The sequence below is a fragment of the Aotus nancymaae genome, unplaced genomic scaffold (genome assembly GCF_030222135.1).
Source record: "Aotus nancymaae isolate 86718 unplaced genomic scaffold, 86718_ANA_hifiasm-v0.15.2.pri h1tg000006l, whole genome shotgun sequence".
NCBI classification, from domain to species: domain Eukaryota; kingdom Metazoa; phylum Chordata; class Mammalia; order Primates; family Aotidae; genus Aotus; species Aotus nancymaae.
The window spans coordinates 38,294,898-38,319,098 of record NW_026988417.1 but is presented as its reverse complement, the minus strand read 5'-3'; the positions used below and the strand labels follow the sequence as shown (position 1 = coordinate 38,319,098).

At 41.2% G+C, this 24,201-nt stretch overlaps 1 protein-coding gene across 3 annotated transcripts; it reads right to left on the bottom strand.

The window, feature by feature from the left end:
• Positions 1-4,530: 4,530 nt before the first annotated feature.
• LIAS (lipoic acid synthetase) lies at positions 4,531-23,854 on the bottom strand. 3 transcript variants are annotated; one of them, XM_012474883.2, is made up of 11 exons: positions 23,717-23,854; positions 22,423-22,595; positions 21,411-21,504; positions 20,100-20,180; positions 17,253-17,409; positions 17,113-17,170; positions 14,352-14,480; positions 11,869-12,014; positions 10,744-10,814; positions 8,807-8,918; positions 4,531-5,189 (listed from the first exon to the last, which is right to left on the bottom strand). In XM_012474883.2, exons 1-11 carry the CDS (start codon positions 23,759-23,761, stop codon positions 5,137-5,139), a joined length of 1,119 nt encoding a protein of 372 aa, XP_012330306.1. In that variant the 5' UTR covers positions 23,762-23,854; the 3' UTR covers positions 4,531-5,136. The 3 variants fall into 3 exon arrangements, with proteins under 3 accessions (XP_012330306.1, XP_012330307.1, XP_064222565.1); XM_012474884.2 differs by lacking the exon at positions 8,807-8,918; XM_064366495.1 differs by lacking the exons at positions 17,113-17,170; positions 17,253-17,409; positions 21,411-21,504.
• Positions 23,855-24,201: the final 347 nt, after the last annotated feature.

Sequence of the window (24,201 nt, the reverse complement as noted above, 5' to 3'; positions counted from 1 at the left end):
ACTCGGGAGGCTGAGGCAGGAGAATTGCTTGAACCTGGGAGGCGGAGGTGGCAGTGAGCCGAGATCGAGCCACTGCACTCCAGCCTGGCACCTGGTGACAGAGCGAGACTCTGTCTCAAAAAAAAATAAAATAAAATAAAATAAATTAAAAATTCAAGTCTGCCATTCTTTTTTTTTTTTTCTTTTTTGGAGATGGAGTGTCATTCTCTTGCCCAGGCTGGAGTGCAGTGGCACAATTTCAGCTCATTGCAACCTCTGCCTCCTGGGTTTAAGTGATTCTCCTGCCTCAGCCTCCTGAGTATTTGGGATTACAGGCATGTGCCACCATGCTAGGCTGTTTGTATTTTTAGTAGAGACAGGGTTTCACCACATTGGCCAGGCTGGTCTTGAACTCCTGACCTCGGGTGATCTTCCCACCTTGGCTTCCCAAAGTGCTGGGATTACAGGCATGAGCCACCATGCCTGACCCCATTCTTACATAATTGTGTAAGGGAGTACACAATTCTATAGGACATGTTCACCACACTCTAATGTCCAGCAAGAACATTAGAAGCATTTGGTTACACACATCTTAATCATGATATGATGGTCAGGTATGCTATAACAAGTGAATAAATCGCAAATGAAGGCATCTGTGATTCAACTTTGAAACAAACATCTCATGGCCAGGTGCAGTGCTCATGCCTGTAATCCCAGCACTTTGGGTGGCTGAGACAGGTGAATCGCTTGAGCCTTGGAGTTCAAGACCAGCCTGGGCAACATGTCAAAACCCTGTATCTACTAAAAACACAAAAATTAGCCAGGCATGGTGGCACATGCTTGTAATCCCAGCTACTGAGGAAGCTGAAGCATGAGAATCGCTTGAGGTGGAGGTTGCAGTGAGCCGACATCGTGTCACTGCAATACAGCCTGGGTGGCAGAGGGAGACTATGTCTCAAAAAAAAAAAAATCTCCTGCTACTCCTCTTTCTTCTTTCAAGTTTCTGTATTAAATTTAACTGGAAAGTATCCGGAGATTCCAAGATGAGGTGTCTTGACATTTAAAAGAAATTATTTACTATTATTATTTTTCTTTTTAAGCTACCCTATTAATTGAAATTTACTATTATTTAGCTATGTTAGAATTGTTCTTAATACTCTGTAACCAAAACAAATAAATAGACTCTCCAGGCTGAAGACTGCAACTGTTATCCATAAATCCCAATTTTGCATGTGTATCAAAATAGCTTCATTTTACTTATTCCCTGTTTTTATTTACAGAGTAAATGTTATAAATCTGAAACTTTAACATGCACTGTGCTAATAAAATGTCATTTTAATTATTTTACATTGAAGTTCGTTCCATGAGAAATTCATTTATTATTTTATTTATTTATTTATTTATTTATTTTGAGATGGAGTCTCACTCTGTATCCCAGGCTGGAGTGCAGTGGCACAATCTCAGCTCACTGCAACCTCTGCCTCCTGGGTCCAGGTTCAAGCAATTCTCCTACCTCAGCCTCCCAAGCAGCTGGGATTACAGGCACGAGCCACCATGCCCAGGTAATTTTTGTATTTTTTAGTAGAGACGGGTTTCACCATGTTGGCAAGTCTGGTCTTGAACTCCTGATCTCGTGATCCACCTGCCTCGGCCTCCCAAAGTGTTGGGATAACAGGCGTGAGCCATTGCGCCGGCCCATTTAATTGTTTTTTGAGACAGTCTCACTGTGTTGCTTAGGTTGGAGTGCAGTGGCACAATTTCGGCTCACTGCAACCTCTGCCTCCTGGGTTCAAGCGATTCTCATGCCTCAGCCTCCCGAGTAGCTGGGACTACAGGCACGTGCCACCACACTAGGCTAATTTTGCATATTTTTAGTAGAGACTGGATTGGCCATGTTGGCTAGGCTAATCTCAAACTCCTGACGTCAGGTGATCTGCCCGCAACTGCCTCCAAAAGTGTTGAAATTACAGGCGTGGCCACCGTGCCTGGCTGAGGATTTTATTTGACCAAATGATTCTCCTGCTAATAAGTGTTTCATTATCATTGGCCTACACTGTGCAAAAGGCCCAAGTATTAGGTAATATCTAGTATGTCACAAAATTAGGCTGAAAAGTAATCAGTTTTTTTCCTATAAAATAAGGTAGCTTAGATGTTTCTATTTTAAGTTGGTAGGGCTAGGCCCTGTGGTGGCTCATGCCTGTAATCCTAGCACTTTGGGAGGCCAAGGCAGGCAGGTCATTTGAGACCTAGAGTTAGAGACAAGCCTGGCCAACACGGTGAAACCCCATCTCTATTAAAAATACAAAAAACTAGCAGGGCGTGGTGGCGTGAGCCTGTAATCCCAGGTACTTGGCAGGCTGACACAAGAGGATCACTTGAACCCAGGAGGTGAAGGTTGCAGTGAGCTGAGATGGCACCACTGCACTCTAGCCTGACAGTGAGACTCTTATCTCAAAAGAAAAGAAAAAACTGTTGGTAGGGTTAAATCTACATCTCAAAATTTACTAGGATCTATAAAGATATACATTACTCTAAAAAAATTTTTTTGACACAGTCCCACTCCGTCGCCCAGGTTGGAGTGCAGTGGTACGATCTGGGCTTACTGCAATCTCTGCTTGTCAGGTTTAAGTGATTCTCCTGCCTCAGCCTCCCAAGTAGCTGGGATTACAGGTGTGTGGCACCATACCTGGCTAATTTTATTTTTGGTAGAGATGGGGGTCTCACTGTGTTGCCCAAGCTAGTCTCAAACTCCTGAGCTCAACTGATTCGCCTGTCTCAGGCTCCCCAAGTGCTGGGATTACAGGCATGAGCCACCACACGTGGCCAGGACATGTATTACTGTTATTATAAGAATTCAAAACGGAACTGGCTATCCACTTTATTTTACAACATGGCCACCTAAAAGTGTCCTTTGTGAGATGCAGAGAAAGAGAAAGTCAGGATTCAGTCAAAAGATTAATCTGAGTTATTAGTATTTTGGAAAGAAATTCCTTTCTCAGGACTTTATCATCATATAATACAATCAACGTGAGAAATGAAAGGAATAGTGCATGTGGATTTAGCAAGCTACCGTAAAATTAGGGTTAAGATTTTTAGGTTATATTTCCATGTCTTAGGCAGCATTATGGCCTTGAGTTTTTCAGAGGGACTAAAGGTAATCAGTATAAAACTATTTTGCAGGTTCTGAATAGTCACACCAACGTAAAAAAATTAACGTTTAGTCTTTTTTTTTTAATTGGCATTTTTATTTTGCTAACTGTATTTTTATCCACATAACTACAATATCCGCCCCCCCCGCTCCCGCCCCAAGAATCACAGGTCGAGAATGCCATAAAGACGGATCCTTGCTCAGCTCCTAAGAGGAGCGGCCTACAGTCGAAGCGGACGGGCATCTCCACCAGACCCAGCGTCCCGGGGCCCACGCACCGGCGCGCGCTGCCAAAGGCGCTTCTGTCAAAGGCGCTTCCTCCCTGGAACGCGGGATTCCGCGTTTCATCTTGTACACCCAAGATGAAAAGTTGTCACACTCCTGTTGGAAAGAAATGGAAACTTCACCGCCAGGAGGGTGGCCACTGAAGACGGCCGCCCACACCGTTCGGCTGTGCCACCAAAGGCGCTCGCGGGGCCGCAGGACCCGACCTTTAACTCAACACGAGCCCCCGCAAGCCCCGCTGCCTTAAAACAACGCCCACCCGGCCAGTGCGCTGTTGCCACGCCATCCACGTCTGCCCGGCCTGGGACTCGAGACCCTGGCGGCGGCCCGGACTATCTCCGCCTGCCCAGGGATGCGGAGGGCCCGTTTACTCTTTTTTTTTGAGAGAGTCTCACTCTGTCACCCAGGCTGGAGTGCAGTGGCGTGATCTCAGCTTACTGCAATCTCCATTCCATAGGCTCAAGCGATTCTTATGCCTCAGCCTCCGGAGTAGCTGAGATTACAGGTACCAGCCAACATGCCTGGCTAATTTTTGTACTTTTAGTAGCAACAGAGTTTCACCAGGTTGGCCAAGCCGGTCTCAAACTCCTGACCTCAGGGGATCCGCCTACTTTGGCCTCTCAGAATACTGGAATTACAGGTGTGAGCCACCATGTCTGGCCAACATTCAGTTAAGCCTTTCTAAATTATTCCATTATAACAAATGCTCATCATAAGTAAATGGATCATAGTTTCAATCTATGTTGACTGTTTCATCACAGTAACATAAATGAAGTTTTTATTTTTCATAAATGAAATGTGATGATGATGTTAACAGTGGATTGGAAAATCTTCTGGAAGTTTTTGTGGTTTTTCTGAGACAGAGTCTGGAGAGCAGTTGAAGTGCCACCATCTCGGCTCATTGCAACCTCCACTTCCCAGGTTCAAGTGATCCTCTCACCTCAGCCTGAGTAGCTGGGACTACAGGTACGTGCCACCACATCTGGCCAATTAAAACATTTTTTTTGTAGAGATGGGGTCTCATCACATTGACCAGGCTGGTCTCAAACTCCTGGGTTCAAGTGATCCACCTGCCTTGGCCTCCCAAAGTGTTGGGATTATAGGTTTGAGCTACCACGCCCTGTCTCTGAAAGTTTTTAATGCATTTTAAAAGTAGGTTAACAGAAAATTCTTACAAAGATATTTTAAGATTACATCACAGCAAGCAACTCTATTGGGACAAAGAAGATATACTAAAAGCCAAGTGAATTACTATAATTAAATCATCTGTACAGTTTATTGACTTTTTTTTCCTATTATTTTTTTGAGACTTTCTGAGACTTCCTATTATTTTTTTGAGTCTTGTTCTTGTCACCCAGGTTGGAGGGCAATGGAGCAATATTGGCTCACTGCAACATCCATCTCCCAGGTTCAAGCGATTCTCCTGCCTCAGCCTCCCAAGTAGCTGGGATTACAGGCACCCACTACCATGCCCAGCTAAGTTGAAGATGGGGTTTCACCATGCTGGCCAGGCTGGTCTCCTGACCACAGGTAAACCGCCTCGGCCTCCTGAAGTGCTGAGATTACAGGCTGGCTTGAGCCACCATGCTTGGCTATTGACTTTTTTTTTTAAAGCAAAGAGGTGGGGTACATCTACCACAGTCCAGGCATTCTGATACCACCTCTGTTATTAACTGGAATCAAATTTTAAAAATTTCTGTGATCTTGAAGGTCTTGTTGAAGTTTTAGGGAGCTTTTGTTTTTCTTTTAGTCACTAGATTTTTCAGGAAAAATTCACCTGTTAGGAAAAAGGAAAACACATTAATATCAATGTAAAGTAAATAATAGTGAGACAAGTATTTCAGAATTCTATTTTTGGTGTTTCCCTTTAAGACTTTTGTATTTATTGGCACTTCTCTCTTCTTAAACCTCAATGGCAATATTTTTCTAACCTAAATATCCTTGGTCCTTCTCCCCAGTAATAATGACTACAGTCTCTTCTATTATTCTTTCTAGTAACCCAATATTACAAACGGTGACCCTACTGTATCTATGGGTCTGCACATTTATTCCATTTTATGTGCACTATCTATTCCTCATCACTGTCAAAATATTGCTGTTGGCAAAATTCATTTCCAAGAGCAGTTTTGCTACATTATTAGGCTGGATCTGATGTTTATAAAACAGACCTCGTCGCAGTTGAGCACACTCATCTGATGGAATCTCTTTAGCTTATTCCCCTTGAGGGAGGCAAGAGCTCTTCATCTGTAATGGGCTTTCTCCCCACCGCCTGAATTGTGCCTACGCGATAAGTTAGCAGCTTAGAGGGCACATTCTCTTTTTAGGCCATTAGTGTTCCATTTAGTCTATCACTCTTACAGCATGGCTCAATGCTTATTGGTAGAGCACAGCACTAGAGGCCTGATTTTATGAGGAGTCTGATTAACTTCTCTTTGCCATCTTACATACGAGATATGAGGAGAACTGTGATGAGCATATCTACACATAATCTCCGCAAATCTCAAGGCTCATAACCCAGCCAAGTAATCATGCTGCTCCATACCTCCTCCAAATGTCGTAGGAGTAGCACCAACTTTACCAGACCCTAATCCATGATTTGAGTCTAATGCTCATCATGTACCAGAATTTGATCTTTTCCTGGTAATTTAGAAAGCATCGAAAAGTTCATAATTTACTTCCTTTTATATGTTAGAATTTTTTCTTTAAAAAAGAATATAAAAACTCCTTTCAAAGGATATTACTCTAACCATTCTAGAAGCTGATAGTGGTTCTATCCTTCATATGTATTTAGCTTGCCAGCAGTGCTGCCTGAAGACTAAATCACTTACAATTATTAGTTTTCGAAGTCCCCACATCCTGTCTAGTCAGTGCTGAATCAAATTCTTGGGTTTCAAACTACAATAAGCTATTAATTCATTAAAATGTTTTAAATTACTGTTTTTACTTTATTTATTTTTGAGACAGGGTCTCACCTCACCCAGGCTGAAGTGCAGTGGCATGATCACAGCTCACTGCAGCCTCAGCCTCCTTGGATCAGGTGATCCTCCCACCTCAGCCTCCTGAGTAGCTAGGACAAAAGGCGCCCACCACCACTCAGCAAAGCAGCCACCTGGCTAATTTTTGTATTTTTGTAAAGAAAGGGTTTTGCCATGTTGCCCAGGCTGGTCTTGAACTCCTGGGCTTAAGTGATCCACCTGCCTTGGCCTCCCAAAGTGCTAAGATTACAAGCATGAGCCACTGCACCAAGCCTTAAGTGTCATAATTTATAAGAACATACTGAATATTACTAATACTGGAGCATTAATTTTTTCAAATAGAATTTGTCTAATTTAAACATATTTAAGATTCAGACCCCAACATATGAAGCAATCATTTAAAACATCATCACTTTAGATATATATTTTAAAAATACCTATTTTACTTTTAGAGATGAGTTCTCACTATGTTGCTCAGGCCAGATTTGAACTCCTGGGTCCAGGCGATCCTTCTGCCTCAGTCTCCCAAGAAGGTGGGACTATAGGCACACACTACCTCAGCTGGCCTAGCTGTTTCTTTTTTTCATTTTATTTTTTTTGAGACGGAGTTTTGCTCTTGTTGCCAGGCTGGAATGCAATGGAGAGATCTTGGCTCACTGCAACCTCTGCCTCCTGCATTCAAGCAATTCTCCTGCCTCAGCCACCTTCGTAGCTGGGATTACAGGTGCACGCCACCATGCCTGGCTAATTTTTGTATTTTTAGTAAAGACAGGGTTTCACCATGTTGGTCAGGCTAATCTTGAATTCCTGACCTCGTGATCCACCTGCCTTGGCCTCCTAAAGTGCTGGGATTACAGGCGTGAGTCACCGTGCCCAGCCCATTTGATTTTTATTTTGAGACAGTGTCTTTTTTTTTTTTTTTTTGAGACGGAGTTTCGCTCTTGTTACCCAGGCTGGAGTGCAATGGCGTGATCTCGGCTCACCACAACCTCCGCCTCCTGAGTTCAGGCAATTCTCCTGCCTCAGCCTCCTGAGTAGCTGGGATTACAGGCACGCGCCACCATGCCCAGCTAATTTTTTGTATTTTTAGTAGAGACGGGGTTTCACCATGTTGACCAGGATGGTCTCCATCTCTTGACCTAGTGATCCACCCGCTTCGGCCTCCCAAAGTGCTGGGATTATAGGCGTGAGCCGCCGCACCTGGCCCTTGAGACAGTGTCTTGCTCTGTCACCCAGGCTGGAGTTGTAGTGACACAATCATAGCTCACTGCAGCCTTCAACTCCTAGGCTCAAGTAATCCTCTGGCCGTGGCCTTCCAAAGTGCTGGGATTATAGGCATGAGCCACCTTGCCTGGCCTATTTATTCTTAATAATTATAATTGTTAAGTCCAACTGACGGAGACATCATGAACACTTTCCAGATTAAATTCAGTCTTCAGATATGTTCTTATGGATCCTCTGACAATCATTATCACATGACTTTTTATCCCTTGGAAAATGATTTTATTTTCATAAATCAATTCGAACTATTGATTAAAATAAGAGCTGAAGGCCACACCTGTAATCCCAGAACTTTGGGAGGCCGAAGTAGGCGTATCATGAGGTCAGGAGTTCAAGACCAGCCAGGCCAACATGGTGAAACCCAGTCTCTATTAAAAACACAAAAATTAGCCAGGCGTGGTGGCAGGCACCTATAATCCTAGCTACTCAGGAGGCTGAGGCAGGAAGATTGCTTGAACCCAGGAGGCGGAGGTTGCAGTAAGCCGAGATCACGCCCTTGCACTCAGCCTGGGTGACAAGAACAAAACTCCGTCTTAAAAAAAAAAAAAAAAAGGAGCTGAAATTCCAAAGGCAAAAAAAAAAAATTGCACTGTAGCTAGTAAAACCACTAAACATTTCTATGGAGAAAAATAATCTGATGGGTATTTTTCAGTTGCCTCTGGGGGAATAATACAAAGAAATTTAATGATGCAAGCAATGCCATCAAATAGATACTTTTCAGTGCTTAAACTGATTGAATTTGGGAGTCTAGAGATGCAGCTGGCATCATTTTCAAATGAGTATGTATTTCTCAGAAAATCCTATTAGAAGCTTGACATGCTCTGTCATTTCTGAATAATCTACTAAAGAAATCCACACATAGAATAAATTAATGAACTAATTGTTTCTGCATTTACTATAGTAGCTGAGTTATAAAGCAGGGAGCTGAATTTGTTTAAGAAACAAAGGATTAAGCAAAACCTTTCCTAAATATGATCCCCATGCAACAAAGCTCCTAAGGTTGTTCCAGAAAAAACCCTAGCCCCTACCAAGACCACCAAAGCTATTAGAATTTGTCAAGAGTTTTGGTGATTTGTGGTAGCACTCCTTGTAGAAAGTTAACGGCCTAAATAAAACAACACCCCGCAATCTAACTTACCTGCTTTATATGAGGAACGCACCAAAGGGCCACTTGCAGTATAATGAAATCCAAGTTCATTTCCTACTTTTTCCCAGTATTTGAATTTTTCAGGAGTAACATATTCTTCAACCTCGATTTAAATAATTACTTAGATCAGATTTTAGAATTCCTCTTTGATTCTGCAGGAAGTCTATACCCATGTATGCAGAATGCTTTTCACTGCATAATTTATTTTGCCCCCATCCCCAAGTTTTCATCCTCTCCCTCCTCCCTGACTATGTGTTTATTGGTTACTTACTGGCCACTCTATCGGAATGTAAATACAGGGAATTACAGAGGCAGGGAAACATCAATTTTGTGCTACACTGGCTATTCCAAAGAACAGAGAAAGAAGAGATTATCTATAGAGATTATTTATCTACATTTTTCCTTCATTGATTAACAGGTAAATTCAAGAATTACTCATGCCTATCCGATTCTTGAGGACAAGACTGTCTTACTCAATTTGTATCTTCTGCTTAGCACTGTGACTGGCACATGGTCACCGCTCAATCCAAGTTTCTTGAGTGAATGGATAAATGTCCATGATAGAAAGAATGGTTTCTCATTCTTACTTCACCTCTGGCTCTAACGTAACTAAAGCAAGTTACACAATAATCAAGTGTAAATGAGGGCAATTTCCCAACTTTTAAATTCTAAGTTTACTCGAGTTGTAAAATTTGTGGGGAGAACAGAGGAGGCAGCAAATATGTGCCAGTGTAGCTGATTTACGTAGATAATAAAATGGAAATTGGCACTTGTAAGCCTTCAGTTAACCCTTGAACAACATGGGTTTAAACTGCATGGGCCCACTTTTACAAGGATTTTCTTCCATTTCTGCCACTGCTGAGACAGCAAGACCAACTATTCCTCTTCCCCCTCTTCCTCAGCCTCCATCCATCTTATCTATATGAAGATGATGAGGATGAAGACCTTTATGATGGTCCACTTCCACTTAATGACTAGTAAATATATTTTCTCTTATGATTTTCTTAAAAAAACATTTAATTTTCTCTAGCTCACTTTAAGAATAAGTGTGTATATGCATATATATGTACACATATATATAAAATACATGTAATATTCTGATCAACAGGAGGCTATTACTAGTTATGTTTTTTGGGGAGTCAAAAGCTATACAATGGGCTGTACAGTGGCTCATGCCTGTAATCCTAGCACTTTGGGAGACTGAGGTGGGCAGACTGCCTGAGCTCAGGAGTTCGAGACCAGCCTAGGCAACATGGCGAAATCCTGTCTCTACTAAAAATACAAAAAATTAGCCAGGCATGGTGGTAGGCACCTGTAATCCCAGCTACTTAGAGGCTGAGGCATGAGAATCACTTGAACCCGGGAGGTGGAGGTTGCAGTGAGCTAAGATTGCACCACCGCACTCCAGCCTAGGCAACAGAGCGAGACTCCGTGTCTAAAAAAAAAAAAAGATTTGGGCCGGGCGCAGTGGCTCACGCCTGTAATCCCAGCACTTTGGGAGGCCGAGGCGGGTGGATCATGAGGTCAAGAGGTCGAGACCATCCTGGTCAACATGGTGAAACCCCGTCTCTACTAAAAATACAAAAAATTAGCTGGGCATGGTGGCGCGTGCCTGTAATCCCAGCTACTCGAGAGGCTGAGGCAGGAGAATTGCCTGAACCCAGGAGGCGGAGGTTGCGGTGAGCTGAGATCGTGCCATTGCACTCCAGCCTGGGTAACAAGAGCGAAACTCCGTCTCAAAAAAAAAAAAAAAATTTTGGATTTTTGATTGTGCAGGGGTTTGGCATCCCTAACCCCTGCATTGTTCAAGGGACAATTATACATGGAGTATTATACCGAAAATCCAGCATTTTCTTAATTTTACTTGTGGACAGAGAAGATTTAATTCAGATTACCAAGAAACATTCGGCAAATTAAGATACGTGTACCTTAAGGTGACGCCTTGTTGGCTGCATATATTGTCCTAAAGTCAAGCAGTCTACATCTGCCTCACGAAGTGCTGTAGGAAGAAAAGCACAAATTATAGTAGCAAATACTTGCAGATCTAAGCATAAATTTCCTGAGGAATATTTAAAAACTGTGTGAACTTTATGCCAGTCCATAATCCACATGTTGGGGAATAAGACAACATGTATTCATTCAAAAGTATTATGTGCCAGGGAATGGGGTAAGGACTGAAAAAAATAATAATTATGACAGTCATGTGGGGCTGATAGATACAAGGATAAATATCTCTAATACTACGGAATAAATGCTAAAATAGCAGTGGAGGGTGTTTTAGAGTAGGAGTCTGTTAGGCAGAAAACGTAAGGGAACTGGTATATGCAAAAACCCAAATACACCTATATTATAGACCAAATATGTTGCATTAGGCTTTTTACTCAATGCACAAGATATGCCATGGGGGCTGTGACTTAAACTGTGACATCAGAGTCTTTCTAATAACAAACTATGCAATGTGGTAAACAGCAGCTCTTAATTACTATATGTATTTACTACTCTTTGAATCCCTAAATAATTACAAGTAGTCCAAGGATCCTCAGCTAAAATTAAAACTTTTAAATTTCAAAGTTTAAGAAGCCCAAGAATCACAAAGCAAATGGACTTATGGGACTAAGGTTCAGCAAAGTCCAAAGCACGGCATGTTATGTGACAACACTACAAGTAAGCTGTTTCTCAGAGGCCTGGATTGGTCTCATTCTTCTATGAATTGGCAGTTCCTGGTACCTGGCTGGCTCTCCAAAAGTGTCCACTGATAGAATGAGAAAAGTGAATGAAATCATGCTTTCAGTGGCTGCAAGGATGGGGAATAAAATGGGATACAAATTTTGTATCCTGAGCTTCATGCGTATCACTCCATGAAATTCTAAGAAAATCTATTTCCTGTTCTTTTGTTTTCTAGATTTGGGGGTAATGTACAAGTTTGTTTCCTTTTTATACTGCCGTTTATAACCATATACTTTTTGTTCTTAGAAGGGCCTTGGAAGTGAGTGGGTTCCTGCTATTACTCAAATTACATGGGAAAGATTTTTTTCATTTTTCAATTTCTTTACCTTTCATTGTTGCATATACTTGCTCATCATTCTCGCCTAAACCCAACATTATAGATGTTTTAGAAATAACATCAGGCTGAACCTTCTTGGCATGTTTCAGTACACGTAGGGACTGATCAAAATTGGCCCGAGGATCACGAACTTTACTGGAAAACAGCAGGACTGCTGTCAGTAAGAATTACAAGTTCAACCAAGTACATAGTTATGCAAGTAACCTGAAAGCCCAGAGAAGTACATTCTGCAAACTATCTTAAATCACCTAGTTCACAGGTAGCATTTATGCACAAATGCCTAACTGTTAATTTAGGAAAGAAAAGGCCTCACTGGGCTCCCTAGCTCTGTCTTAAGCCTGGGACAGAGAAAAGTAGAATAGAAGAAATTACTTCAGTTTATGTACTGAGAAACCAGAATTCTGAAGTGAAAAAGTAGAAGAGAAAAGGAAAAAAGCAGAAGTAAGAGAGTATACTGAACAAAGAAAAAAAAATAAGCTGAACCCACGTCAGAGGGTTGAAACTTTCATGTTCATTTCTTTTCTGAAGACTAAGCCGCCCTCTGCTGGTGAGTACACAACACTGCCATCTCTCAGGTAAAGAAATGCATGATTCTGGAATTTTCACTGGAAAGGATAATGTTTCTTAATCGAAACCAGGGAAATTGGCACCCACTGGTGGTGGTATTATGACAAGGTCGGAACAGGCTGTGTCTTAGACTTCAACAATGGCCAAACCACCATGGCTTAAATGACTTATCATTTAAGCCAAAAGGCCAGAAAACTTCTGATGTTAAACTGGATTTCATTTGAATTCTAACACAGTTGTATTTGCTGTAATTGTTTTTCATCAGAGACTAGCTAAAAGAAAGAGAGGAAACAAATTTATGAATTAAAAATAACCGGGAAACTGACAATACAGAAATTACTTTTTAACAGAATTTCTCCACTGAAATTAAATTATGGTCTCTTTTTATGATTTAGAGAAAATGCTGGTTATTGTTTACTGTAACTTCTTTCAGACTCTATGACACAGATAATATGTAGAAGCTAATAAAATCACTGCTAAAAGCTACAATTAAAGAAAAAAATATTAATCTTGCCTGAAGCTTAAAATGTCGATTTTTCTAAAATTTGAATATAGTTATTACACGGATGTGGATAACGATCCTTTTTTTTTTTTTTTTGAGACGTTGTTTCACTCTTGTTACCCAGGCTGGAGTGCAATGGCACAATCTCGGCTCACCGCAACCTCCGCCTCCTGGGTTCAGGCAATTCTCCTGCCTCAGCCTCCTGAGTAGCTGGGATTACAGGCACGCGCCACCATGCCCAGCTAATTTTTTTGTATTTTTAGTAGAGACAGGGTTTCACCTTGTTGATCAGGATGGTCTCCATCTCTTGACCTCGTGATCCACCCGCCTCAGCCTCCCAAAGTGCTAGGATTATAGGCGTGAGCCACCTTGCCCGGCCTGATAACAATCCTTAATTACTTTTTTTCTTACATCAGTGTTACTTGCCAATAATTATTCTTAATTAATGAAATTGTTAGGAGTAAGAAAGTATAGTGTCTACTTTTTTTTTTTTTTTTGAGATGGAGTCTTGCTCTGTCGCCAGGCTGGAGCGCAGTGGCGCAGTCTCAGCTCACTGCAACCTCCGCCTCCTGGGTTCAAGCGATTCTTCCGCCTCAGCCTCCCAAGTAGCTGGGCCTACAGACGCGCGCCAAACACCTGGCTAATTTTTGTATTTTTAGTAGAGACAGGGTTTCACCATGTTGGCCAGGACGGTCTCGATCTCTTGACCTCATGATCCACCCACCTCAGCCTCCCAAAGTGCTGAGATTACAGGCTTGAGCCATCGCGCTGGCCTAGTGTCTACTTTTTAAAAAAGATTTAAACTACATCTCAATGATACGAGTTTTTCTTCTGCATCATTTATTGCATATATTAGTGCCAAATATATTTTTAAAGTCTTTTCTTTAGAATTAAAACCAAAGCAATTGGTCTAGTGTAATACTCCTCCGCTTTGAAAACTGTTTTTTACGGGGAGGGGGAACAAACAACTCATTGAAATTTGCAGTATGATATTATTTTAAAGCAAAAGAAAAAAAAGTTCATTATTTGTGTGTATTAAAACACACACCATAACTGTTAGTAATATGAGTTATTAACATTTTAATGTTTATAAAAGTTAAGTATATTATAAATATAAAAGTACAAATATGTAGTATAAATATAGTATTTATAATATAAATACTAAGGTGTTAGAAACTGATATTGCTGCATGGAAATACTACGGGTGATGCTTATGCTGTTTCTGCTGGTGACATTGTCTGATTTTTATGTAATAGATATAGATTGAGTTTGCCTAAAAAACAAAAAAGAATAGAGTTTACTCTGTAAAAGTCAATGACAAAGTTCACCCCTGGAAAAGATGATAATACATAGCATATTTTGACCTTCCTAACTTCCCAACATTACTCTGTACAGGTATTCACCTCTGTAATTCCGGGACTGTTTCTACATTATGTGCATATACATCTAATCCTGACAGAGCAACTTTTTCTATTGCTTTGAGATTGCCTCGAAAATCAGGGGTAAGGCATTCCACAAGGATTTCTGGATTCCTAGGGGGAAAAAAGAGAAGTATCAAACAGAAAGAACTGACATACTTGTTGCTCAAAATAGAAATTATCAGTACTCATTCAGTATGTTTTAACACAGTAACCTTTAGAACTTTGCCAAGAAAAGTATGAACATACAGATGTTCATATGGACCATTATATGAAAAAACAAAAACACAAGCAAAACATTAAATACTATGTACACAGTGGTTAAAACACACCTTTAGGCAAATAGAATAAAATCTGAAATTATGTAAGTAGACTTTTAAACCTAATTTGAGGTTTTAGAAAAATTAAATAATTGTAAGAAATTAAAACATGAAATATTAAAACATGAAATATAAAACTTTACTCTTTAGAAGTAAATTAAGATATTTCTTTTTTTTTTTGAGACAGAGCCTTGCTCTGTTGCCAGGCACCAGGCTGTGGCATGATCTTGGCTCACTGCAACCTCCGCCTCCTGGGTTCAAGCAATTCTCCTGCCTCAGCCTCCTGAGTAGCTGGGACTACAGGTGTGCGCCACCACACCCAGCTAATGTTTGTATTTTTAGTAGAGACGGGGTTTTACCATGTTAGCCACGACGGTCTCAATATCTTGACCTCGTGATCCACCTGCCTCGGCCTCCCAAAGTGCTGGGATTACAGGCGTGAGCCACAGTACTCGGCTGAGATATTTCTTAAATTCATCAAATCATGCTCTCCTCCCTTCTGCTAGGCAAATATTTCAAAAGTGCTGTGGGTTTTAAAAACTATTTTCTGGGTTGCTGAGTCATGAGCTTTGTTAAACGAAGTATGAGCTAAATATTAATCTTCCTATTCATATTGTGGCTATATCTATTCATCCAAGCATTATAATGTGAACTGGGTCACAGAGCTGTTTCCTTTGACACCAGCAAAAATGACTGAAACAGCTGACAAATTTTTTCACAAACCCAATCGCAAAATTTGAGTTGTTCCCTGAAAGGAAAGATGTGGAAAAGACCACATGTAACCACATGTATACCCTTATCATGAATATAAGAGATGTTCAAAGAACATATCCTATAACTCTGTCTTGTTATTGTTTTTTATAAAAACAGGGTCTTGCTCTGTGGCCCAGTGCATCATAGCTCACTGTAACTTTCAACTCTTGGGCTCAAGCAATCCTTCTGCCTCAGCCTCTCAAGCAGCTATTTTTTTTTTGTAGAGACAGTGTCTCCCTGTATTGCCCAGGCTGGTCTTCATCACCTGGCCTAAAGCAATCTTCCTGTTTTGGCCTCCCAAAGTGCTGGGACTACAGGAGTGAACTACTGTGCTTGGTTCTACTGCTTTTTTAAACTGCAAGCTGAGACCCACTGAAGCATGTAAAATAAACTTAGTGGGCTGCAAACAGATTTTTAAAAAATTAACTATAGTAAAGAGGAAATAGAAAACACTGGGGAATCAGGCCAGATGTGGTGGCTCATGCCTGTAATCCCAGCACTTTGGGAGGTCGAGGTGGGCAGATCACAAGGTCAAGAGTTCGAGACCAGCCTGACCAACACACCGAAACACTGTCTCTACTAAAAATACAAAACTTAGTTGGGCATGGTGGCAAGCGCCTGTAATCCCAGCTACAGGGGAGGCTGAGGCAAGAAAATCACTTGAATCCAGGAGGTGGAGGTTGCAGTGAGCTGAGATCACGCTATTGCACTCCAGTCTGGGCAATAGAGCGAGACTCAGTCTCAAAAAAATAAAATAAATAAAAATAAGAAAAAAAGAAAATACTGGGGAATCATTGAAAAAATTTACTAAGCATGCTTAGGCGCCAAACTAGTACTGAGCTGTAGAAAATTAGAATAATCCCAACACTTTGGGAGGGCGAGGCAGAAGTATTGCTTGAGGCTAGGAGTTTGAGACCAGCCTGGGCAACATAGCAGGATTCTGTCTCTAAAAAACACTTTAAAAAATTAGCCAAGCGTGGTAGTATGTACCTGTAGTCCCAGCTACTTGGGAGGCTGAGGCAGTTGGATCACTTGAGGTCAGGAGTTGGAGACCAGCCTGTCCAATATGGTGAAACCCTGTTTCTACTAAAAGTACAAAAATTAGCTGAGCTTGTGAGGCTGAGGCAGTTGGATCACTTGAGGTCAGGAGTTGGAGACCAGCCTGTCCAATATGGTGAAACCCTGTTTCTACTAAAAGTACAAAAATTAGCCGAGCAGGATGGTGCTCGCCTGTAATCCCAGCTACTCGGGAGGCTTGAACCTAGAAGGAAAAGGTTGCAGTGAGATGGTACCATTGCACTCCAGCCTGGGCAAAAGAGGAAGACTCTGTCTTAAAAAAAAAAAAAAGTCAGTACCAAGACCAGGTTTATACTTTTTACAGAAAATTATTCAAAGTTTAGACTAATGCTCTAATATGAGGGAGGGATCCTATGGGCTAAAGGTCTATGGATAAGTTCATGAGTCCCTAAAATTCTCTGCAAATATGTATCTGTACATACAAATATGCTTTTTCCAAAGAAATGTGTACATAATTTCCAGTGGATTATCAGGAAAGTATGAAACTCCTCAAAAAGTGAATAATCCCTGCTTCAAGGTAAAGAACTTAGATAAACTGAACTCATATGGGTCCAAAAAGGTCCTTAAATTACATAAACAAATGCAAAAATAAGTACCTTTCCTTTAAATATGATACAGTCTTTGCAATGTGTTCAGCTCCCCCATCGGGCATATCTAGAAAGAAAAGAATCCACTGCTCAAGATGATGTTACCATTTAGAGCCAATTTCTGGTAGAGGCCATGATGACACACTAACCATCTCGATCCACAGATGTCAGGACAACATAATCCAGACCCCACTCTGCAATTGCCTTTGCAGTATTGTAGGGCTCACTGGCATCCAGTGGAGGAGGATTTCTTGCAGTCTTAACAGAACAAAATCTGCAACCTCTTGTACATGTGTCACCCATCAACTAGAATAGAAATGTTACAGTTTAAATCAGATGACCCTCAAGGACATAATATTGAGAGAATAAAGCAAGTTGCAAGGGATGCATACAGTTTGGTTCTGTTATAAGAAATCTGAAACATTCAAAACTAAATTAATAGTCAAGGAACACAAATATATGTGATAAAACTAAAAAGAAAGGGAAATAAACTCATCAATAAGAATAGTGTTCAGCGAAGAAAAAAGGGGATGAGATCAAGAAAGGACACAAAATTTAAATTTAAAAACAAAGCTGAGTGCAGTGGCTTGCTCCTATAATCCCAGCTACTCTGGGGGCTGAGGTGGGAGGATTGTTAGAGTTTGAGACTCGCATGGGCAACACGGTGAGACCCTGTCTCTAAAAATATTTTTAAAAATTAGCTGGGTGTAGTGGCATGTACCTGTGGCCTCAGCTACTCAGGGAGGCTAAGATGGGGGAATTACTTGAGCCTAGAGTTCAAGGCTACAGTGAGCTATGATTACATCAAAATGGAAACACAATGAAAAATGGAATTTTAATATACAGTTTAGGGGGTACAGAGGGGGATTCAAAGATAATGCTAATGTTTTAATCTCACACTAGAGGTATGAGGATGTCTGTTGTGTTATTCTTTATAGCTTACACAGTTTATAAGATACTTTTTTTTTTTTTTTTTGGGAAATAGGGTCTTGCTTTGTAGTCTAGGCTGGGATGCCGTGGCATGATCATGGCTTACTACAGCCTCAACTTCCTGGGCTCAAGTGATCCTCCCACCTCCGTCTCCCCAGTAGTTGGGTATACAGGCAAGTGCTACCATGCCCAGCTAATTTTTAAAAACATTTTTTTTGGCCGGGCGCTGTGGCTCACACCTATAATCCCAGCACTTTGGGAGGCCGAGATGAGTGGATCATGAGGTCAAGAGATCGAGACCATCCTGGTCAACATGGTGAAACCCTGTCTCTACTAAAAATACAAAAATTAGCTGGGCATGGTGGCACATGCCTGTAGTCCCAGCTACTCGGGAGGCTGAGGCAGGAGAATTGCTTGAACCTGGGAGGCGGAGGTTGCGGTGAGCCGAGATCGCGCCATTGCACTCTAGTCTGGGTAACAACAGCCAAACTCCGTCTCAAGAAAAAAACAAAACAAAACAAAACACATTTTTTTAATATGGACAGACTTTCACCATGTTGCCCAGCTGGTCTCAAACTTGTGGGTTCAAATGGTCTGCTTTGTGGTGGGGAGATCCCATAAACACCGAGACAGGAACAAAAGGCCTCAGCCTATTTCCATATAAGTAATGAGAAAGAAAGTAACTAGAAATATAACTGTAGTAGTTATTAGTTATTCATATGGGATCTTAGTTATTCATAGGTGATCTTAATTCTTTTACTAATGCCTCTCAGGTCAGAAGTGTGAACCTGGGTTAACATTGTGAAATAAATCACACTAAGGCAAGATACTGTAAGCCCTGTCACGCCCGCGTAAGGGCTGCTGGAGGGTGCCTTGGCTGTGCGGCAGCACCAGCGCTGTGAAAGCGCCCGCTGTTTAGCCAGCTAGGGAAGGAGATGTCCAAAATGGCCGAGACATCTCCTTCCTGGTGAAGTTTGGAGAAAACTCTGCTTCTCCAAGCTCTTGTGGTAAGGCCTGACAGCTGTTAGGGAGACCCGCAGACATCTGGGGGCTTAACTGTCTCTCTCTCTGTGTGGTGCTGTGCTTCAGTGGTCATGTTCCATATCTACTCTTATGTTCTGCTTCTGCACCTGGTTCCTTTTGTCTTAGAAAAGATTATCAGTAATAGTAGTATAAATCTTAGTGTTTTAGTTCTTTCTTGATAAATATGGAAACATTGCTGATGCATTATGCTCCTTACCTCACTTCGGGTGCCAGAAATTCCTGAGCCCCTACCTGAATGACACGTGATGTACTTGACCCTATCATTGCCATGCCCTATCTACCCTGCCCCCAGTCTCCGACCACCAAGACCACGCCCCACCTATCCTGCCCCCAGATTTGCAACTCAATAAAAGTGAGAGCGTCCCGGCTTTTGGGGCCACTGCTCGTCTCCACGATTTGGGTAGCAGTGGACCCCTGGGCCCAAATTCTTTTTGCTCTATCTCTGTCTTGTGTCTTTTATTTCTACAATTTCTTGTCTCTGCACCAGCTGGGAGCAGCTCACAGAACCCTGCAGGGCTGGACCCTACACTGCCTGCCTTGACCTCCTAAAATGCTGGGATTACAGACGTGAGCCATTGTACCTGGTCTATAAAGATACTTTTGTATCTACTCAGTAATCAAAAAAGATGATTTTAATATTTAACCAACAGATCAATGTGCAGGTCTCTATGGAAGTGAAAACAGAAAGCACAGCCCTTTCTTGTTGAATAGATGAAACGGAAAAAACATAAAAAGCTAAGCAATCATGAATAATGTTTCCAAAAATTGATAGGAGAGATATCTCAAGGCAGCACATGATTAACTCAGATAGATGAAAGAACCAGTAATAGATTTATTCAGAGAAGAGTGAGATCACAATAGGTTGAATTATTCTATCAGGTTTTTTTCTTCATATTTTTCACAAATGCAAACATAATAAAAAAGCTGACCAGAGATTCATAATGCACATTTCTAGGAAGAAGACACAAAATATTCCCTTTCAGTTTCTAGACTGAAGCTGTAGAGGCTGAGGCTGGCCTTACCATGATTGTGGCTGTGGCGGTAGCATATTTTCCACCTCCCCAACACTCTCCAATATTGGGACATCGAGCTTCCTCACATACCTGTGTGCAAAAGGAAATGGAACACCATTAGGTTGACAAAATCCACCCACTGAACAATTGGTGACTGTGATTAGATATTTTAAACTGCTTATAGTTTACAACATATTTTTGAAGACATCCGCTATTCAAAAATCCTGTTATGAACAAGTGTGCTGGCTCATGCCTGTAATTCCAGCACTTTGGGAGGCTGAGGCGGGAGGACTGCTTGAGCCCAGGAGTCTGGAACCAGTTTTAGCAACATAGTCAAATCCCGTCTCTACAAAAAAAACAAAAAGCCAGGAGTGGCGGTGTGCCCCTATACTCCCAGCTATTCAGAAGGCTAAGGTGGGAGGATCACTTGAGCCTGGGAGGTTGTTGAAAAAAAAGGTTGTTAAACTGCCAAACTCTATATTAAGATTAGAGCATGGTGAACATGTCCTATAAAGGTATACTCCCTTATACCATTAGTTACATAAGAATGGAGAGACTTGAATTTTTATTTTTTTTTAAGATGGAGTCTTGCTCTGTTGTCCAGGCTGGAGTGCAGTGGTGTGATCTCAGCTCACTGCAACCTCTGCCTCCCTGGCTCAAGTGATTCTCTTGCCTCAGCCTTCTGAGTAGCTGGGAGTACAGGTGCAAAAATTTTCAATTACCTTTCTCTTTTTTGAGTAGCTGGGACTACAGGCTCGTGCCACCAGGTCCAGCTAATTTTTCTGTATTTTTAGTAGAGACTCGATTTTGCCATGTTGGCCAGGCTGGTCTTGAACTCCTAACCTCAGGAGATCCACTTGCCTCGGCCTCCTGAAGTGTTGGGATTACAGGTGTAAGCCACCACACCCGGCCAAAATCCAATTTTTAAATTAAAAACTTTATGAATGTATATACTTCATATGTGCAAATAAAAAAATCTGAAAGAATATATACTGAACAGTTAAGGAGATTGCTTTATATATGGCATTGTATATAAGACATACTTCACATTTAATTTTATATTCTTTCCAATGAAACATGTATCTAATTTGCAATATAAAACAAACAAACAAAGCCTTGTTTCCAAACTTGTAGGGCAAAAAATCTTTTGTTTGCAGGAAAAATGATTTTAAATATATTTCCATTCCTGGTAGTAATGTATCACTGAACATATTTACTTTCTTTGCTATTATTTATATATTTATTAATAATTTTTAAGTTATATAAATGTAGAAACATGGCTTTCGGTTAAGAGGGATAGTTTACACTTCGACAACTTACTGTATGGAGATTTAAATTCCGCAAAGTATTTTTCAGTTTATTGTAATTTTTCCCCATGGGAATCTCTGTCTTTAGCCATGGAGGTAGTCTTAACCTAAGGAAAGCCAAACATAACTATCTATTAACAAATATGCTGCCAAACAATTACACACCTTAGAAGTTAATTTTCTCTATTACTATTCCTAGTTAATAATTTTTTCCATAATCTTAGAATAACTCTTACAATTTCTGTCATAGGAGTAAGAACACAGACTCAAATTTAGCCTTGCTCTAACTACTCTAGAAAACATCAATAATGGAGTGTAACAAGGCACCAGGCTCATGTCTACCTTTTTTGCAAAGGCAGAGTTACACTATTCTAATAAAAGAATGAGTAAGTTTTAAAATATCTCATCCTTCATGAATGATACTGCCAAAAAGCACTGTATTTGCTTAGAGTAAGGAACGATCACAACTATGCACTGTCTGCTCTACATTCTAGATTTTACAGTGGTTACTCAATGGAAAAAAGACCTAAAATTTGGAGTGGAGACTGTATATCCTTGCTCCTCCATGACTTCCATCTACATGTGATATAGAAGTAGCTGGATTAAGTTATCTCTCAACACAAGCTACCCTCTACATAAAATTCCATCATTCTTTTAAATTAAGGCAAGGTATCCACAGGTGATATGTAAAGTGACTAGGAGAAGCACAAGTTAGAACATCAACACCTAGTAATCCAGATCCAACAGACTAGTAGCAAGGCAATAATCTTTAAAGAAGTTAGATGCTGGGTAGAAAATGAGGAAATGACAGTGTAAGATGGCAAAGGTGCAGAGAAAAGAGAAAGATTCTAACAATTTCATCTACTTACCTGTTTTATCTAGTTCTGTTATCACATCTTTCTAATGACTTTTAGCTAAATTTAACACGTCTGATATTAAAAATTAGATTCTAGGGCTGGGTTATATCTGAAAATAATGCACAATAAAGGAATGAGACATTAGAATTATCTCAAATTTTCAATTACCTTTCTCCTTTATGGCGTTTTAGGTTTCCTTTATATTCATCCCAGGTGCTCTTGTCTGCAAGATCACCAGATACAAAATCTTGAAGGTCTGGTCCATTTTGTAAAAGTTCCTTTTTTTCATCTGGCAAGGAACTTAACAGTCTGACTGGGCCGCATAAATATCTCCCAAATACCTAAAGAAAGAGTCATTATGCCATTCATTTAGCGGAGTCCAGAATAATTTCATTTTAACCCATCATGACACCTAAAAGGAAGGGTAAAGCCAAAAAAGTCATTCAGAAATTATGTCAAACTAGGAGCTCTAGTAGCCTAGGGGATTAGAATATAATATAAGATAACTGAAGGAACCAAACCTAAAACAGGAGTTGAGTGTTTACTACTGAGTTTAGAATAGATTTGGAAATCTTTGGAACTATCTAACTAATATATCACACTAATATATCTAACCATATATCACACTTTCATGTACTCCACCTACCCGGAACTAGATGTTTGTCCTTCAACAAGATTGAACTACAATCACTGAAGAAGGTGCCATAGTGTAAAATTTTTCTAGTCCTGACTTGAATCAGGGACGTTTAAAGTGACGTGTGCCATAAGTCTCTATAGCTTTGAGAATAAGCGTTAAGTATTGAAACGTGGAGGTTAATAATGCCCAGTTGGTTTCAGACAACTGGAAGGGGGAAAACAAAGCCTAACGTTTTTTACTTTCTAGGTTACATTATTTCTGTGTTTGAACATGGCAGTCATAAGCATAAGAAATCATAGTATTCGGCTTTTACATCAGAACACAAAAGTGCATGAGACAGCCAAAACACTACAAAATCCACGAGTCTGCACATGCAACGCAAAAGAACCTTCAACAATTCAGAGTGCCTGTTAGGGTGTTGCACGATTGCTACTGCACTTCTCCATGTCTACTACAGCTAAAGCCTAGAGGACAAGTTTGTGTTCTCTGCGGATAGAGTGTCTTATATACATTAAGAGTCCAATACAGAATAGCTATGTGGGATGCTCACTGCAGTGCTCCATAAATATTAGTTACAAATCACTCTAAGCAGAAAATAAATACTCAGTGCAGGCCCAGAAAGGCTTTCAAACAAATTGATGCCAGAGACTCTGTATCATGGGGCTGGCGGGAGAATTAAATGAGATTACACGAAAAACGTTTAAAACTGCCGTTGGCTAAAAGTAAATGCTCAGTAAAAGCACTGGCCTTTATTACTGGGCGTAGGCGCTCTGAAGGAATAGGATCCCCCACCCCACGCCCAAACCCGCTTGCCCCGCCGCTCACCCGGGGCCCCAGGGTGCGGGTAGCATCCCTGCAGCGTAGAGACATTTCCTTTACAGGACTAGCGCAGGGGAAGGGTTGAGGGATAGCTAACTGCAGGGAAAGGACAGGTCGAAAATACGTCGCTCCGTTTATGACAAACAGTCAAGCTGCTCCACGATTGGCTGCTTTAGCCTTACGTGACGTCGCGTACTCATGACGCTTACGCAGGCCCCTCCCCTTACGGAATACAAGTACGTGATGAGGAAAGACGTTCCTTCTTTTCCGCGTTTACTGCGAGGTGAGGATGTTTCTTTGCTCTGGGGGCATTGGGAATCTGAACCCATCTGCTCTGGGAAAGGCTGCGGCGCGGCTCCCATTCTCGGCCCCCTTATCCTGTTTGTCCCCCAGTTCGGCAAGCGCCATATGAGCGTGGCGGCGCCGGATGCGAGTCCTATTCTGGGCTTTTTGGCCTATTCCTGCCCCTCAGCTTTGTCGGGATGGAGCCG

Bases quoted from the DNA above. Each gene is read 5' to 3' on its own strand.
- LIAS (XM_012474883.2), bottom strand. From the start codon at position 23,761: ATGTCTCTACGCTGCAGGGATGCTACCCGCACCCTGGGGCCCCGG. The intron at 21,505-22,422 runs GTAATTGAAAAT...GGCTTTCCTTAG, and splicing joins AAACGCCATAAAGGAGAAAG to GTTAAGACTACCTCCATGGC. The intron at 10,815-11,868 runs GTAAAGAAATTG...TTCTTCCTACAG, and splicing joins AGTATATGCAACAATGAAAG to CACTTCGTGAGGCAGATGTA.